This window comes from Terrapene carolina, unplaced genomic scaffold (assembly GCF_002925995.2).
Source record: "Terrapene carolina triunguis isolate 2854851 unplaced genomic scaffold, T_m_triunguis-2.0 Scaffold88, whole genome shotgun sequence".
Classification (NCBI taxonomy): domain Eukaryota; kingdom Metazoa; phylum Chordata; order Testudines; family Emydidae; genus Terrapene; species Terrapene triunguis.
Window position 1 is genome coordinate 15,070,530 of NW_020664439.1, and position 18,334 is coordinate 15,088,863.

The window sequence follows — 18,334 nt, forward strand, 5'->3', positions numbered from 1 at the left end:
CTTTCACCTTGCGCCCCCCCTCCAGCCCTGCGGCAGCTCCCCGCCCCCCCATCCGCCCTGAGGCGCCCCCCCGCGCGGCAGCTCCCCCCTCCTGGGAGCCGTGCGGCAGCTCCCCACCCCAGCTCACCTCTGCTCCGCCTCCTCCCCGAGCACGCTGCCCCCGCTCTAATTCTCCTCCACTCCCAGGCTTGCAGCGCCAAACAGCTGATTGGTGCCGCAAGCCTGGGAGGCGGGAGAAGTGGAGCGACTGCTGCGCTGGGAGAGGGAGTCTGAGTTGCACGTGTCAGTGCGCCGCCAGCAGACCAGCCCAGGAACGCTGTAAAAAAAAATTGGGGGCACCGCTTTTTGGTGCCCCAAATCTTGGCAACTTAGGAAACCGCCTAGTTTGCCTTAATGGTAGCACCGGCCCTGCCAATGGATCTATGCAATTCACACTCTCACTGACCATGCCCTCTGCCTTCTGTCATGCAAGCCCCTGTGGAGATTGGACCCATGGCAGGCAGAAGACTGCAAAAAAATCCCCATGGCTGATATCAAAGACAGTTGGATCATGCTGATTCTGCTGCATTTGAGGCTTTCTGATGCTGGGATCGGGGGAGGATTTGGTAGCAATGTACCAAAGTTGTATTTTCTTTTCAACTAGCCATGCAAATGCTAGTGTGATGCTTGTGAAAGAGTATTACAAACCAGTCACAGTACACAGTCCAGACACTTAATACTCAATCTTCCATCTGAAAATTGTTTCTCGTAATCCTGTTATAACCAGGAACAGTAGCTTCAAATAGTCTAAAATTGTTCTATTTTTGCAGAGTTTCTCAAGTATTTTTAACTGTAAGCAATACAGTCGGTCAGAAAAAAATCTTAGAATCATTTTCTGATGGAAAATGCAATTACATCAAAATCAAAATGCTTCATAAAATCATGTCAATGTTGCCAAAATTTTATTTCAGAGAACAAAAGGGGGAAAAGTTCCAACCATGTTGAAATGCTCCATTTTAACATTTTTCAGAAGTTAAAAACTTTGTTTTTTTCCTTTCAAGATGACTTCATCTTGATTTTTTAAATTTTGTCATAATATAAAAAAGTCAAAATCAAAATGAAATGTTTTGATTTTTGTCAAAACAAAATATTTTTATTGACCTGAAAGAATTTTTCCCCTGAATGTTCTTTCACAGAGAATTTCCAAAGCTTGGTGGTTTGTTTCTAATTGGAATGAAAACAAATTTTGAAATCTCAGAATCCTTCATGACACAGAATTTCTGTTCTCCACAAAGTCCTAGTAAATATTTTTTTCTAAACCTTAATATATCAAAATTGCATTTTAGTACATCCAATACAAATCATCCATACAAGAACAAGGCGTGCAGGCCATGCTTACAAGTTGGTGTGACAGTATCCTGGAAAGCAGGGACTCTGAAAAAGATCTAGGGGTCATAGTAGACAAGCAACTCAACATGAGCTCCCAGTGTGGTGCTATGGTAAAAAGGACTCATGAAATCCTTGCAAGTTTAAACAGGGAAGTAGTGAGTGGGAGTAGGGAAGTGATTTTTACTATATGGCAGTGGTGAAACCAGTACTAGAATACTGCATCTATTTCTGGTGTCCACATTTTAAAAAATGATGATGGAAAAATTGGAGTGGGTGCAGAAAAGAGCCACAAAAATAATTCAAGGGCTGGAGAGGGCAAAACATAAAGATTGCAATCTGTTTAGCTTATCAAAAATAAGTGTATAAATAAATAATTAGTGTATATGTAACCCTTCTGCCCATCTAAGTTGGCAGCAACAAGGGCCGGGTTCTGTATCTAGGGGTTCCGTTTCAATAACGCGATGCAAAACCGGCTCGAGCCCCCACCCAGTGACCTGGGACAATTACATACCACCCCCTGGGCGCCTCCAAGAGGCAATACTTCCCCTCTCGCAAGCACGAAGTCTGAGTGTAGCAGAAAATGTTTAATAACATGAGGTAAACGACATCAGCATTAAATTGGAAAAACACCACAAACAGGATTCCTAACACAAACCATGAGCAAAAGACCCACCCCAGCAAATTGGGCCGTGTCCTTTCCCTTTGGTTCTTGAATCCAGCAACCCAAAGATCACCCAGAGTCCCCAAAGTCCAACACCCCCAAAGTCTCTTGGGTCCAGCAACCACCCAAAGTCCCAAAAGTCCAACAACCCCCAAAGTCTCTGTCCCTGGTCAGAGCAGCACCAAAGTAAAAGGGGGCATGCAGGGTGTTAAGGGGCACCTTACGTGATCCGAGGCCGACCGGCCGTCTCTCCGTGGGGTTCCGCCGCAGCCTTCACCACGAGCCAGTCCACCTCCTGCCGTCCCACAAACTGCTCTGCTCTACGAGCTGCTCCGCTCCGCTCACCGACCTGTGAGCCGCTCCAGCCATCCCCGCAAACTGCTCCGCCAGCCGCTTAGCAATATAGCTTCAGGCTCTCCCACTAGTTAACACAGCACTCAGTGATCTCAGCTCTTAGTAACTTTAGCTCTTTTGTGATTTCAGCTCTTAGTGATTTCAGCTCATAGTAGCAGAGCCCCAGTGCTGGTGCACCATTGGCCCAAAGTGAATTCAGCTCAGCAGCCTGTAACTAGACTCCTAATGGAATCAAAGTTAGCTCTGACATTCAACAGTGGAGAGAGGAGGTGGTGCAATTGGTGTTTCAGGCCCTCAAAAGGGGCCCATACCATCAAGTACAAATACCTGTCCCCATCCTCTCTCAATTCACTGGGTTGTGGAACCCATGTCCCTTGTCTAGCGAGTGCTACTTAGGTGGTGATGAGATCCTCTGTCATAAAACAGTTTCATTGTCCTTGGGTATGTCTACACTACGGGATTAATCCGAATTTACAGAATTCGAATTTTGGAAACAGATTGTATAAAGTTGAATGTATGAGGCCACACTAAGCACATTAATTCAGCGGTGTGTGTCCATGTACCGGGCTAGCTTCAATTTCCGGAGCGTTGCACTGTGGGTAGTTATCCCATAGCTATCCCATAGTCCCGCAGTCTCCCCCGCCCATTGGAATTCTGGGTTGAGATCCCAGTGCCTGATGGGGCAAAAAACATTGTCGCAGGTGGTTCTGGGTACAGCCTCACCCCTCCCTCCATGAAAGCAACGGCAGACAACCATTTCGCGCCTTTTTTCCTGCATGAACACTGCAGACTCCATACCACGGCAAGCATGGAGCCTGCTCAGCTCAAGACAGCAGTCATGAACATTGTAAACACCTTGCGCATTCTCGTGCAGTTTATGCTGAACCAGGACCAGAAAAACGAGGCGAGGAGGAGGCGGCGACGGCAGCGCAGCAACAAGAGTGATGAGGACATGGACATGGACATGGACACAGAATTCTCTCAAACCGCGGGCCCTGGTGCTTTGGAGATCATGTTGTTAATGGGGCAGGTTCTATCCGTGGAACGCCGATTCTGGGCCCAGGAAACAAGCACAGACTGGTGGGACTGCATAGTGTAGTAGGTGTGGGACGATTCCCAGTGGCTGCGAAACTTTCGCATGCGTAAGGGCACTTTCATGGAATTTTGTGACTTGCTGTCCCCTGCCCTGAAGCGCCAGAATACCAAGATGAGAGCAGCCCTCACAGTTGAGAAGCGAGTGGCGATAGCCCTTTGGAAGCTTGCAACGCCAGACAGCTACCGGTCAGTCGGGAATCAATTTGGAGTGGGCAAATCTACTGTGGGGGCTGCTGTGATGCAAGTAGCCAAAGCAATCACTGAGCTGCTGCTACGAAAGGTAGTGACTCTGGGAAATGTGCAGGTCATAGTGGATGGCTTTGCTGCAATGGGATTCCCTAACTGTGGTGGGGCGATAGATGGAACCCATATCCCTATCTTGGCACGGGAGCACCAGGGTACCCAGTACATAAACCGCAAGGGGTACTTTTCAATGGTGCTGCAAGCACTGGTGGATCACAAGGGACGTTTCACCAACATCAATGTGGGCTGGCCGGGAAGAGTTCATGATGCTCGCGTCTTCAGGAACACTACTCTGTTTAAATGGCTGCAGCAAGGGACTTTCTTCCCGGACCAGAAAATAACTGTTGGGGATGTTGAAATGCCAATAGTTATTCTTGGAGACCCAGCCTACCTCTTAATGCCATGGCTCATGAAGCCATACACAGGCAGCCTGGACAGGAGTCAGGAGCTGTTCAACTACAGGTTGAGCAAGTGCAGAATGGTGGTAGAATGTGTATTTGGACGTTTAAAAGGTTGCTGGCGATCGTTACTGACTCACTCAGACCTCAGACAAACCAATATCCCCATTGTTATTGCTGCTTGCTGTGTGCTTCACAATCTCTGTGAAAGTAAGGGGGAGACCTTTATGGCGGGGTGGGAGGCTGAGGCAAATTGCCTGGCTGCTGATTACGTGCAGCCAGACACCAGGGCGATTAGAAGAGCACACCTGGAAGCGCTGCGCATCAGAGAAGCTTTGAAAACCAGTTTCATGACTGGCCAGGCTACAGTGTGAAATTTCTATTTGTTTCTCCTTGATGAAAACCCGCCCCCTTTATTGACTCATTCTTTGTAAGGAACCCACCCTCCCCCTTTGATCACAGCTTGCTTTCAAAGGAAATAAAGTCACTATCATTTAAAAACCATTTATTCTTTATTAATTGATTATAAAAAGAGGGAGAGAACCCGGGTGGGGTTTGGGAGGAGGATCGGCGGGAAGGAAAAGGCCACTAAAAAAAGGTTAAAAAAATGACAGCCTTTTGCTTGGGCTGTCCACCGGGGTGGAATGGGAGGGTGCACGGAGCCCCCCCCTCCCGTGTTCTTACACGTCTGGGTGAGGAGGCTATGGAACATGGGGAGGGGGGTTATACAGGGGCTGTAGCGGCACTCTGTTATCCTGCTGCCATTCCTGAAGCTCCACCAGACGCCAGAGCATGTCTGTTTGCTCATGCAGCAGCCCCAGCGTTGCATCCTGCCTCCTCTGATCTTCCTGCCGCCACCTCTCATCTCGAGCGTCTCTCCTCTCCTCACGTTGGTCCCTCATGTCCTCACGTTCACTGGCATCTTTCCTATACTTTGAAACCGTGTCCTTCCACTCATTCAGATGAGCTCTTTCACTGCGGGTGGATTCCATGATTTCCGCGAACATCTCATCTTGCGTCCTCTTTTTCCGACGCCTTATCTGAGATAGCCTTCGGGACGGAGGAGGGAGGCTTGAAAAATTTGCAGCTGCTGGAGGGAGGGAAAAAAGGAGAGAATTTTTTAAAAAGATACATTTTACAGAACAATGCTTATACTCTTTCATGGTGACCAACGCTATTCACATTACATAGCACATGTGATTTCTGTGCAAGGTCGCATTTTGCCTCTTAATATTGAGTGCCTGTGGCTTTGCTGCTAGAGATTACAGATGCAAGTCCGGGCAACCGAATTCGGCTTGCATGCGGCCATGGTAAGCCATTGTCTTTCAGCTTCTGCGCCCTCCTTTCCCACATACCAAGCAAAGCCCGTTGAGTGCTGTGGTTTTCCTGTTAACCTTCAGCAGCAGAAAACAAACTAACCCCCGCCCCATCCAATTCTCTGGATGATCGCTTTATCCCTCCCCCCACTGCATGGCTGGTATCAGGGAAGATCCCTGCAGGAACCAAACTAACACCCCCCACCCCGCCATGAATTCTCTGGGATGATCGCTTTACCCCTCCCCCCACCGCGTGGCTGGTATCAGGGAAGATCCCTGCTAGCCAAACGCGAAAAGCTCAGGGCCAATTCCCCCCCGCGCTTGGCTAACTGCAGGGAAGGATTTCTTTTCAGCCACAGGCAAACAGCTCAGTAGGAACGGCCACCTCTGTCCCCTTAATTAAATTCCCGTATTTCAACCAGGTTACCATGAGCGATATCACTCTCCTGAGGATAACACAGCGAGATAAAGAACGGATGTTGCTTGAATGCCAGCAAACACCGGGACCATACGCTGCCAGGCTTTGACATGCAATGATACCAGATTACTTGCTACTAGCATGGCGTGGTCAAGTGTCCTACCATGGAGGACGGAATAAGGCGGCACTACCCAGAAACCTTGTGGAAAGGCTTTTGGAGTACCTTCAGGAGAGCTTAATGGAGATGTCCCTGGAGGATTTCTGCTCCATCCCCAGACACGTTAACAGACTTTTCCAGTAGCTGTACTGGCCGCGAATGCATCCCAAGTCCTCAGGGCAAAGTAATCATTAAAAAACACTTGCTTTTAAAACAAGTTTTATATTTTAAAAGGTAAACTCACCTGAGGTCCCTTCCATTGGGTCATGGTTTGGATACTGGCTTGGGAGGGTACTTCAGTCAGGCTGAGAAAAAGATCCTGGCTGTTGGGGAGAACGGAGTGCTGTGTGCTCTCCGCAAGCTCGTCCTCCTCCTCCTTCTCCTCCTCCTCTTCCCCGTCCGCAGAATCCTCAGGTGTGGCTGATGAGATTACCCCCGCCTCGGAATCCACGGTCAGAGGTGGGGTAGTGGTGGCGGCCCCCCCCTAGAATTGCATGCAGCTCGGCGTAGAAGCGGCATGTCCGCGGCTCTGACCCGGAGCAACCGTTTGCCTCATTTGTTTTTTGATAGGCTTGTCTGAGCTCCTTGACTTCCACGCGGCACTGATCTGAGTCCCTATTGTGGCCTCTCTCCATCATGCCCTTGGAGATTTTTTCAAAAGTTTTGGCATTTCGTCTTTTCAAACGAAGTTCTGCTAGCACTGAATCCTCTCCCCATATAGCGATCAGATCCAGTACCTCCCGTACGGTCCATGCTGGTGCTCTTTTTCGATTATTGGCCTGCATGGTTATCTGTGCTGATGAGCTATCTGTGGTCACCTGTGCTCTCCACGCTGGGTAAACAGGAAGTAAAATTCAAATGTTTGCGGGGCTTTCCCTGTCTACCTGGCCAGTGCATCCGAGTTCAGATTGCTGTCCAGAGCAGTCACAATGGTGCACTGTGGGATAGCTCCCAGAGGCCAATACCATCGAATTGCGGCCATACTAACCCTAATTCTAAATGACAATATCGATTTTGGCGCTACTCCGCTCGTCGGGGAGGAGTACAGAAATCGATTTTAAGACCCCTTTATTTCGAAATAAATGGCTTTGTTGTGTGGACGGGTGCAGGGTTAATTCGATTTAACGCTGCTAAATTCGAATTAAACTCATAGTGTAGACCAGTCCCTTGATTCACATAATCAGGGTAACAACACTTTATTCCTCCTGCCCCAATAACAGAGAAACTGGGGATCCCACCCCATCCAAAGTAACCACTATCAGTTGCTGTTGTCTCATGCCAGGTGGGTGGGTGTGCCTATGCAAACAAGATCTGCCCCTGGAGTTCTTTTCCACACTTGCCATAATTCACCACCAGATGTCAGGGTAGAGCTCATCCTGACTCTGCTTACATATAAATATCTTCATGGGGAGAATCCTGGGTACTAAAGGGCTTTGTAATTTACTGGAAGCTAGTATAGACAGGCATAACAAGAACCAATGGCTGAAAGCTAAAGCCAGACAAATTCAAATTGGAAATAAGGCACAGATTTTTAACACTGAGGGTGATTAGCCATTATAATAAACTGCCACCAAGGGAAGAGGTGGAGTCTCCATCTTTTGATGTCTTCAGATCAAGACTGGATGCTTTTCTGAAAGATATATTTTAGCTAAAAACAAGTTATTGGGCTCAATCCAGTGGTAACTAGGCGAAATGTAAGGGCCTGTGATATATAGGATGTCACACTAGAAGGTCTTTAAATTCTAGGTATCTATGAAAAAATCAGAGGAACACAGGATGAGACTGTCATGGAATCACGGGGTCTGGTCTATGCCCCAGCCTGTCACCAGTCTCCTGGGAGTGAACCCTCTAGTGTGCCAGGCCCCAAGGACCCACACACAGAGCCGGCGCAACCCATTAGGCGACCTAGGCGGTCGCCTAGGGCACTAACATTTGGGGGTCGGCGACCGCAGCGGCCGGCTCTTCAGCCGCCTCTGTCGGGGGCGGCATTTCGGGGGCGGGACCTTCTGCCGCCTCTGTTGGGGGCGGCACTTTGGGGGTGGGACCTTCCGCCGCCTAGGGCGACAAAAAAGCTGGCAGTGCTCCTGCCCACACAGTTCCACAGGGCAGGCCTCCAAGACTGGGCAGTCGGCACCAGCAATCCCTCTCTTAAGCCACATAGTCCATCTTGCTCAAACAGTGCCCTGATAGGCCAGCCAAGCTGTGAGGGACTCCATCTCTGGCTAACTCTCTCTTTGTCTCCTCCAGCTCCTGAGTCCCTCCAAAAAGCCTCCTTCTTCCATTCACCTGACACCTTGTTTTTCAGCTCAGTTCCCAAGTCCTTCCAGCTGGGGTTTCCTGCAGTTGGGTGTTGATTGTTCAGTTGTTGCGGCATCTCTTTGTCTTGCTGGAGTGAAAACGGGACACCGCATGGGGCTGGCACGAAGCTCCCCCTGCCCCCCATCCACGCAGGGCTGGCCTGAGGCCCCCCACTATCCCCTGCATGTAGGGATGACCCATGACCCCCTGCCACCCACCTGTGTGTGGCTGGCTCAGCCGGAGCCACTATCCCGAGCTCTCCCTCCCACACACAGCTGGTGTTGCCATTTGCCCCCTCCCCCTGCATGTTCCTCCATGCCCCGACCCCACTTTTTTTTTCAAAACTGGGCATTTGTCCTGTTTGCTCTTGCCAACTGATCATCAGTTGGCAAGAGCAAATGGGAAAAATGCCCGGTTTTGCCAAAAAAGTCAGGACGGCCGGGACAGAGCTTAAAAAAGGACTGTCCCGGCCAAAACGGGATGTATGGTCACCCTATGCTGGACCCTCTGTAGATCTGAGCCAACTTCAGCCAGTTCTTTAACAATCCTTTTCATTCCCCACCCAGACAACAAGGTGACACACACCTCCTGTCTCCTGAGCTACTCCAGGAGCAGCGTTAGTCCTTTTACACTCACTGGTTAGCAATGCCATGTACAGATGGAAACTGAGGCATGCTTAAGACTCATAAAAATATTACAGAAAATTCCCACTTTGTCACAGTAGATGATGTGAAGATGAGCAAATGCTGGAATGTTTAGAGATGGTCCCAACAGGCTGAGGTGCTGAGCAGCCACCACTCCCATTGACTTCAGTGAGATTCGTGCGTGCTCAGCGCCTGTCACAATAAGACTCCTAACAGCATGATATGAGAACCTGATCCAAAGCCCACTGAAGTCCATGAGAGTCTTTTCATTGCTGTCAGTGAGCTTTAGACCAGGTGTTTAGTGCTTAGAAGTAATATAATAGTAGCAAGGTAGTGATGGCAGGTTAGTAAGAACAAGTGACCAGTGGCATAGTAATCCATGTTGAAAAGCATTTAATTATTCCATGCTTATAGCAGACAACACTGCAGTGTGTGTGTATCACCAATGTGTCAGCCATGGTTGCTTTTCATAGGAGATTGTGTTCCCAGTAGGCACACTGAATGCTTTCCCGGCCCGATAAATGTCAAGTACTAAGGCAATGCTGCCTGTTCCGCTCACAGGGATTGCCAAATAATCTGCTTTCATTAACTATGGGACCTTGGCAGAGCTCCTCGTGTACAGCTATCCCTGCCAAATGTTGGTTATACATAAATTTGCAGACACATTGTCTGCGCCTTTCATTACAGTTGCACAGTTTTCTTAATTGCAGCATTCTTGTGTTTCGTCTAAAATTCTTTGAGTGGTAGTCTATAAATAGGTATTTCATTATTCTGCAGCCGTGGGTTTTGCCACAAAGTTCATCTCTTGCTACAGAAGTGTGCTCCAGAATCTAAGCCTTTACAAAATAATACTAGCAATAATTAATAATAATGATAAGCCTGAATCATTGTGGTGTTAATTCAGTTTGACACCTGTCTGACTTCATTGCAGTTGAATGAAAGTACACTGCACCCCATATAGGTGTGTAGCTCCCTTTCTTACCCAGAGGCCTCAGCTGTTCTCTCCCCACCACCACCCCTGCACACACACACCAGTGTATTTGGCTAGTTTCTCTTGTGTCTTATAGTACCACATATTCCTGGTAAAAGTAATATATAGTAAGTTTCTAAATTAAGAAAAAAATTATAAAATATTTAAAGCCCTACATAGTGCTGGGGGTGGGGGAAAGCATCTAAATTATGTGTTGCTATTCTACTACAACCCCCCCCCCCCCCCCGCCGCTTAACTCATTTAAACTATGGTAGAGAAAAAATAAAATAACCGTGGGGGAAAAAATCACCCCATAGGTATTTATCTTCCACCTATACAGCAGGGTTGGGTCAGTTAACCTTTCTGTTGATAAGGGCATCATGTGCCAGTTGCAAAAAGACTGCATGTCACTGTAGTTTTGTGTGTGTGTGTGTGTGAGAGAGAGAGAGAGAGAGAGAGAGAGAGAGAGTGAGTCTCGGAGAGAAGCAAGGCCTTCCCCACAACTCAGTGGAATTCCTGTTTTTCTATCTTAGAGCTGGTTGGAACATTAAACAAAACATTGTTTGGTCACAATTTACAGGTTTTGTCAAATAGAAAAGTTTTGTGGAAATGGTTAGATTTTGATAAACTGTCTACTGTACACAGGGAGGGTTCCATCAGAATCCTGCCTGGTTTCGAGACTCCTTCCCTGCCCACCTTCCTGGCAGCCCGCCTGGTGAGTGCTGGGGGCTTTCAGGGTCCATGGCTCTGGGGCAGCCTTTCCATCCAGACTCCTGGTCCAGCTGACGCCCCATGAAAATTCCAGGGGACATATTTCATTTCAGAAAAAACATGTTTCAGTGTTTCCAAAACAAAATATTGCAGGATTTCAAAATATTGAAAAAACTGACATTTCAGCTCTTTGTCCCAATTTAGGTCATAAAGTTCCAAAAATTCAAACATTTTCACAGAACTGAAATTTTGTTTTCTGGCCAGCTCAGTCTATTTGTCTGTAATGTGAAAACTTTTGCATGCCACATTGGATCAATTCCAAAATTGCAGGGAAAGTTCTATGCATCAGTGACAGAAAGAACCCAATGATTTTGGTGAAAATTGGAAAAAATGATAGGAGGGAAATGGGGGACACACAGAGTCCCTTGCAACTAGTTAGCAGATCCAGGAGCTTTAAGCACCTTTGCAATTGTCTAAAATGGGTTGCATTAGCAACTTTTGGCATTCCATCTCAGCTCTGCCCATCCTCCCATCTGTGGGGGACCACACAGCACCTCTGGCAGAGAGAATAGGGGACACAGGTATGAGGGGAAGGACAATATGGGGCACAAATAGCCCCAGGCATGTGGCAGAAGAGGGAATGAGGGGGTACACAAAGCTCCTGCCATGGTGAGGAAGAGGGAAATGGGGGAAAGGAGGGATGGGGAGACTGGGGACAGTGATATGAGGGAGAAGAATATGTGTGTGAGTGGGGGGTGTAGACAGATAGTGGCATAGGGGATAATAGGAGAGGGAGGGAACACAAGTGAATTAAGTTAAAACTAACTGAAGCCACTTTACTGCTGAATGAGAGCATTAGCACATGAGTATAATGTACTCTAAATCAGTGGTTCTCAAAGCCGGTCTGCCGCTTGTTCAGGGAAAGACCCTGGCGGGCCGGGCTGGTTTGTTTACCTGCCGCGTCCACAGGTTTGGCCGATCGCGGCTCCCACTGGCCGCGGTTCGCTGCTCCAGGCCAATGGGGGCTGCGGGAAGGGCAGCCAGCACATCCCTCAGCCCGCGCCACTTCCCGCAGCCCCCATTGGCCTGGAGCTGCAAACCGCGGCCAGTGGGAGCTGCGATCGGCCGAACCTGCTGACGCGGCAGGTAAATAAACTGGCCCGGCCTGCCAGGGGCTTTTCCTGAACAAGCGGCGGACTGGCTTTGCGAACCACTGCTCTAAATAATGTACTTTAAATTCACATCTTGAGTTAATTTAGCGTAACCTTCCTGAGTGTCCCTGTGTAGACATGCCTTTAGGAGTCTTAGGCCTGGTCTACACTTGGGGGTGGAGATCGATCTAAGTTATGCAACTTCAGCTACGTGAATAACGTAGCTGAAGTCGACATACTTAGACCTACTCACTGTGGTGTCTTCACTGCGGTGACTCAGCCGCTGCCGCTCCCCCGTCAACTCTGTCTGCGCCTCTCGCGGCGGTGGAGTACAGGAGTCGAACGGAGAGTGCTCGGGGGTCGATTTATCACGTCTAGTCTGGACGTGATAAATCAACCCCCACTGGATCGATTGCTGCCCACCAATCTGGCGGGTAGTGTAGACATACCCTTACAGAGTCAGGCTCCAAGTTCCTAAAGCTTTGGCTGCACCACTGTAGTGCTTCAGTGTAGACATTCACTATAGTGGCAGGAGGGCTTCTCCCATCACTGTAGTTAAATCTACCTCCCCGAGAGCTGGTAGCTAGGTCAATGGAAGAATTCTTCCATCAACCTAGTGCTGTCTACATCAGGGGTTAGGTTGGCTTCACTACATTGCTTGGGGTGTGGATTTTTCACACCCCTGAGCAACATAGCTAAGTCGACCTAACTTTTCAGTGCAGATCTGGCCTCTGGCTACTACACTATGGAGCTTATGTATCTGTCAGTCAGCCCCCTGGTGTAGATGCGGCCTACACCACCTCCCTGAATGACAGTAACTATGCCGACTGACGCATTCCATCAGGGGTGTGGTTTTTCACACCCTGATTGATATAGGTGTGCCTGAATAAGTTTGAAGTGTAGACCAAACCTAAGTCACCTCTGAAAATGTTGTCCAGTGTCTGTATTCTCCTCTATGCTAACTAGAGGTCATACATCTTGCTTCTTGTCAAGTATCAGGGGGTAGCCGTGTTAGTCTGTATCCACAAAAACAACAAGGAGCCCAAATAAATCTGTTAGTCTTTAAGGTGCCACCAGACTCCTTGTTGTTCTTGCTGCTTGTGTAGGCCAAGTGCACTGTATGCACCAGGGATTCTTTTCATTCCTCCATTCTCTCCACTCACACTCCTCATTTGCCACCCTCCCATTGCCTTCTATTCAGGGGCCCCCTACACATCTCCATGCCCTTCTTCATGCCAGGGGCTCTGTGTGCCCCCCAGCTTAGCCCCTTCTAGTGAGTAAGATAAACTGAACTAATGCCACTTTTTTCTGAATGAGAGCATCCACAAGGGCTAATGCACTTTAACGATGCACTTTAAATTCACACCTTTAGTGAATTCAGCATAACTTTCTTAAGTGTCCCTGTGGCGACTTGCCCTAAGAGACTTTTGGAAATGGGAGTTAGCCTTCTAAGTGTATGCCTACACTATGGGAACTATCCTGGCATAGCGATGGCCCTATAGCTATGCTAGCATAAACCCACAGCGTAGACGCAGCCTATAGAAACAGAAAGGGATACTACCTCCCTGTATCATGGTAGCTAGGTCAACGAAGCATTCTTGCATTGATCTAGCTGTGTTGACACTGGGGTTTAGGTTGGTATAGCGACATTGGTCAGCAATGTGGATTTTTCACACCCCTGACCAATGTACCTATGTTGACCTAAATTTTAAGTGTAGACCAGGCATAACTCATGTAGGCCCTTCTGTAAATTTTACCCCTGACACATTTGAATACATTGTAATACAACTTTTACAGTTGTAAAAATCTGTTAAGTTCCTATTTCCTCCCTCCCTCTCAGAAGAAATCCTTTTTACCCATTATATTTATGCAGATACTATTGGCATGAATGTGGTCTTAACACTCAATATAAACCCAAGAGTACTTATTCTTAAACAGAACTAGCAGTCTATTTAACCTCAACCTTTATGATCACAGCTTCTGTGTAGTTGATGGGGCACGGTCTTAGCAGTGAGCAGTAATGATATCTTATGTATCAAAGCACAAGTATGACAAAATAGCGATAATAGTATGCTAGAATCCTTCCCCCATAAACAAAACAGTTCAAACGCAGGCCATAATGCTAGCTTCTCCTACCCCAGAGCTGGGATCATAAGTAGACTGTCAAAATACGGTCTTCCAGCTGGCAGAACAATGTACTATTGCTGACTTTAATAGTGCATTTGAGGCTGAGCTTCTAGAAGGGGTCCTTTAAGTCCACAAGTGCTGCCTGGTTGGTTTAACGTTAGAAACTCACTAGATGTTTTCTGATGGGTCAGCAGAAGGTACTTGGAAATTCTCTAAGTGTAGGGTTGGCATCACAGAGAAATACAGTACAAGTAACATTCTGGAAGATTGGCATGTTAAACTGAGCTATGATTTAGGACATTTAGAGCTGTGGGATACATCAATAAGGTATCAGGGTTTTCAACATAGGGGAGATATTTATTCTACAAGAATAGAGGTAAGGGCTAGGATCCTTGCTGATTTTTCTTGCAAGTGAGTTGGCTAAGTCCATTTAAGAGGATAAACTGACTTAACCCCAGCCTTTAATAAGATATTTATATAGAGAGACCTACATGTAATTTTCATGTGTGTGTTTCTTGTTGTATCTGTAGAGGACAGTTTCTATGAAATCCTTGACCTCTCATATCAAATGAATTTCATCTTAATGTTTCAACTTGTAATTTCAAAAACAGATTTATAAATTGTTTCCAGATTTAAACTATTCAAAAGGTTCAAATCATTTGAGGTGCTGAGTCCCTTCAGCTTCCATTGAAGTCTTGGCATCTCACAACATGGAATCGAAATGATTCATTAGAATTATTTTGAAGATCAGTATTACAGTACTTGCATCGCAGTAAGTACAAATATACTTCATCAGTAGGAGTAAACATACAATTGGAATACTCTCTACAGAATGGTCTTGTAAATATAGGAGTCTTGATTCATCACCGTGTTACTCTAGTGTTATGCCTCCGTCACTCCGGTGTGATTGTCTGGGGTCTTAAAGGTTCTTTCATGTTCGTAAGAAGTTCATTCCTAGGTACAACTGTTGTCTCTCCAGGGTTTTCATAAACCATAGTGATATTCCAGCAGAGTAATATTTAAATGTGAAAAGTTCCCTGTCCAAAGTGCCTGAGAGAGGGCAGCCCTTGTGAGAGGAAGAAGTGCTCACTAAGAATATAATTGTGGCGTACCCTAGCAGAGTTGGGAAAGGGAAGGGCGTGTTTTGAATGGGTCATTATTTTCAATTGGGTTGCACTCGAGCAGGGCTCAGCAACCTTTCAGAAGTGGTGTGCCGAGTCTTCATTTATTCACTCTAATTTAAGGTTTCGCGTGCCAGTAATACATTTTAACGTTTTTAGAAGGTCTCTTTCTCTAAGTCTATAATATATAACTAAACTATTATTGTATGTAAAGTAAATAAGGTTTTTAAAATATTTAAGAAGCTTCATTTAAAATTAAATTAAAATGCATAACCCGCAGGGTGAGTGCCACTGAAAATTGGCTCGTGTGCCACTTTTGGCACACGTGCCATAGGTTGCCTACCCCTGCACTAGAGTAACTGGAGTATTTCTAAGTGAATCAGGCTCCAGAAATACATTCTAGATTTATAACATTGTAAGAAATTCTGTGTCCAAAGAAGTTTAAATATTTTTGATGAATTTATATTACATTCTGTTTTCAGCGTCGGCCAAACCAAGACCTCACAGTGATGAATATACCAAGAAGATCCCTCCTCCTAAGCCTAAACGAAATCCAAACACTCAGCTAAGCACATCTTTTGATGAAACGTACATCAAAAAGCACGGCCCCATGAAGACAACACTCACTAGGGATGCCTCTTTATCGCAAGTCAGCAGTCCTGCCCCAGACACAGAAGAAGAAGAGCCTGTTTATATTGAAATGGTTGGGAATATACTAAGAGACTTCAAGAAAGATGAGGATGACCAAAGTGAAGCAGTCTATGAGGAGATGAAATACCCTATATTTGATGATTTAGGCCAAGATTCAAAGTGTTCATGTGAATATGACCATCACAGTTGTTCTTCTCAGTGTGCTACTCCCACAGTGCCTGACCTAGAATTCACCAAGTCCTCAGTGCCATCTACTCCCAAGGGCTTGCTTTGTGATATCCCCCCACCATTTCCAAATCTACTTTCTCATAGACCTCCACTACTGGTGTTCCCGCCAGCACCAGTGCAGTGTTCCCCAAATTCTGATGAGTCTCCTTTAACTCCACTGGAAGTCACAAAGCTTCCTGTATTAGAAAATGTGTCTTACATCAAACAACAAGCTGGAGCTTCTCCATCTTCACTGCCACCTCATACACCGGGCCATCAAAAACTGGAGAAAGACCAGACAATATCTCATGGAACTACTACTCCTGGGCACTCCTCCTCACCTCCTCATCCTTCTACCTTATACAGAACACAGTCTCCGCATGGCTACCCTAAAAGTCACTCTGCCTCACCCTCTCCTGTCAGTATGGGTAGGTCTCTTACCCCCTTAAGCCTCAAAAGACCTCCACCTTATGACTCTGTACATTCAGGAAGTCTCTCAAGAAGTTCTCCATCAGTGCCTCATTCTACAGCCAGAAACACGTTGCAAGAAGGGGGAAAGATGGTAAATGCCTCGGCCAATACCTACGGGTCATCATCACAGAGTGGTTCACGTTCTAGAACACCGACCAGTCCTTTAGAGGAACTAACCAGCCTCTTTACCTCAGGACGAAGTTTACTGAGGAAGTCGTCCAGTGGCAGAAGATCTAAAGAGCCTGCAGAGAGTAAGTTTTCAATACACTGTTTAACTGTCTCATCTATGTCATTATAACTCTTGTCATATTTTATTAAATCAGAACTGTGCAAATAACCACATAACTCAGCAACATGAATTATATATGTCTATTCCTTTCCAGAGGAAAGTTGATTACTGATGAAAACTGCTTCTATATTTCATGTTTTTATTTTATATATCAAGGTTTCAGAGCTATTTGTACTGTATTATGAAGGCTCACAAAAGAGAACTGTAAGAGATTTAAGGCCCAATCCCTACAAGGTCTTAAAGGTCTCTGTTGTGATGCTGGGTTCTGTCCAGTGCCATTGAAGTGCCCTGAACTCACATGGAATTCATACCTCATGGTCTCAGGCCCATAAATACTTAAATAATGTTAGAATATGATAAATATCCTAGTTGTTTTCAACAAAAGAATCCCACACCTTTGTTTCCTGGCTAACAGTCTCACACATAGCTCCCATTACCTTTGAGAATACTCCACATCTTGCAGCATTCTGACCTTGAAACTACACAAAGTGTAACTCTAACTGAAGTTAGCAAGAGATGAACATCCATAAGGGTAAACTTGGCACAGATATTAGTATGTCCCCAAATCCTTCAAAGTCAGTGAAACCAAAGACAGTGTTTGACCCTAAGCTTTTATAGATGAGCAAAGTCAGTGAGCTTGATATGATTTCTCAGTTTATGACTTTGATATCTTGAAGCCCGAATAGCTCAAATGCTTTTATTTGAGAATAACTGATTTTGTAGCACTCTATTGTATGTTTGTATTAATAATATATTATACCTTTTTGGCAGAGATGTAACAAAAAAAGTGCCAAATTCTGTGCTGGCTTTCATCCTGGTAAGTGATGGTAGTTAGGATGTCTTCAGGCTACCAAAGTTTTATAGAGAGATTGGGCATTTTCTGAACTGATTTATAATCTCTGTATCCCCCTGAAGTCAGCACTTGATTCTCCTGTCACTTACAGCAGTTTTACACCTCCCCTTGGGACCAATTCTCTTCTCATGTATATTAGTGTATATCAGGAGTAACTCCTTTGAAGTCTATGGATTTAAAACCGTGGCAGTGAGAAGGGAATTAGGCTCAGTAGGATACACAGAGTATAAGTCAGTGCAAAAATTAGCTTGATCCACCTACGATAGTTTGTCAGCCTGCAGACATAAATGCATTGTATGAAAGCTTAGTTCCATGATTCAGTAGTTTTGCCACAAATAATTACAGTAATAAAAATACAATAACACCAGATTTGTGTGTGGGATGGAAGCAAATTTGGGTCTAGAATGAGAAGGTTCTTGTAATAAGGGACAAATGTGAAGTATGTTACAACATTTAGGAATAATTAAAGTGAAGTGGTAGAGAAACAGTGGAGGAGTAAAACTGGCAATAAACATTATTGCTTGTTAATAAGCAAACAAAAATCCAGCACCATCCAGAGAATGAATAAATTCTAAGGTTCTTTCTTTGTCAGTGTGCATAAGAGAGCTGACCTTAGAACCCTGAGAAAGTCCCACAGTGAATGTGTCAGTTCCAGATGCTGAAATTTCAGGATCTCTTTATGCTGCCATTTCACCGAGGACCCCATAGGTGCTGGAACCAGGGGTGCGGGGGCAGGTGCAGAGGTGCTGCAGCACTCCCTAGTTTGAAGTTGTTTCCATTACGTACAGGGTTTACAGTTTGGTTCGATGGCTCTCAACACTCCCACTATAC

General features: G+C 46.1%; 1 protein-coding gene across 1 annotated transcript in view; it reads left to right on the top strand.

The window, feature by feature from the left end:
• NYAP2 (neuronal tyrosine-phosphorylated phosphoinositide-3-kinase adaptor 2) overlaps positions 1–18,334 on the top strand; it is a 178,419-nt gene that overhangs the window by 93,051 nt on the left and 67,034 nt on the right. Inside the window, exon 3 of the mRNA XM_026649859.1 lies at positions 15,515–16,612. Coding sequence (XP_026505644.1) covers positions 15,515–16,612 — 1,098 coding nt within the window. The remainder of the gene's footprint in view (positions 1–15,514; positions 16,613–18,334) is intronic.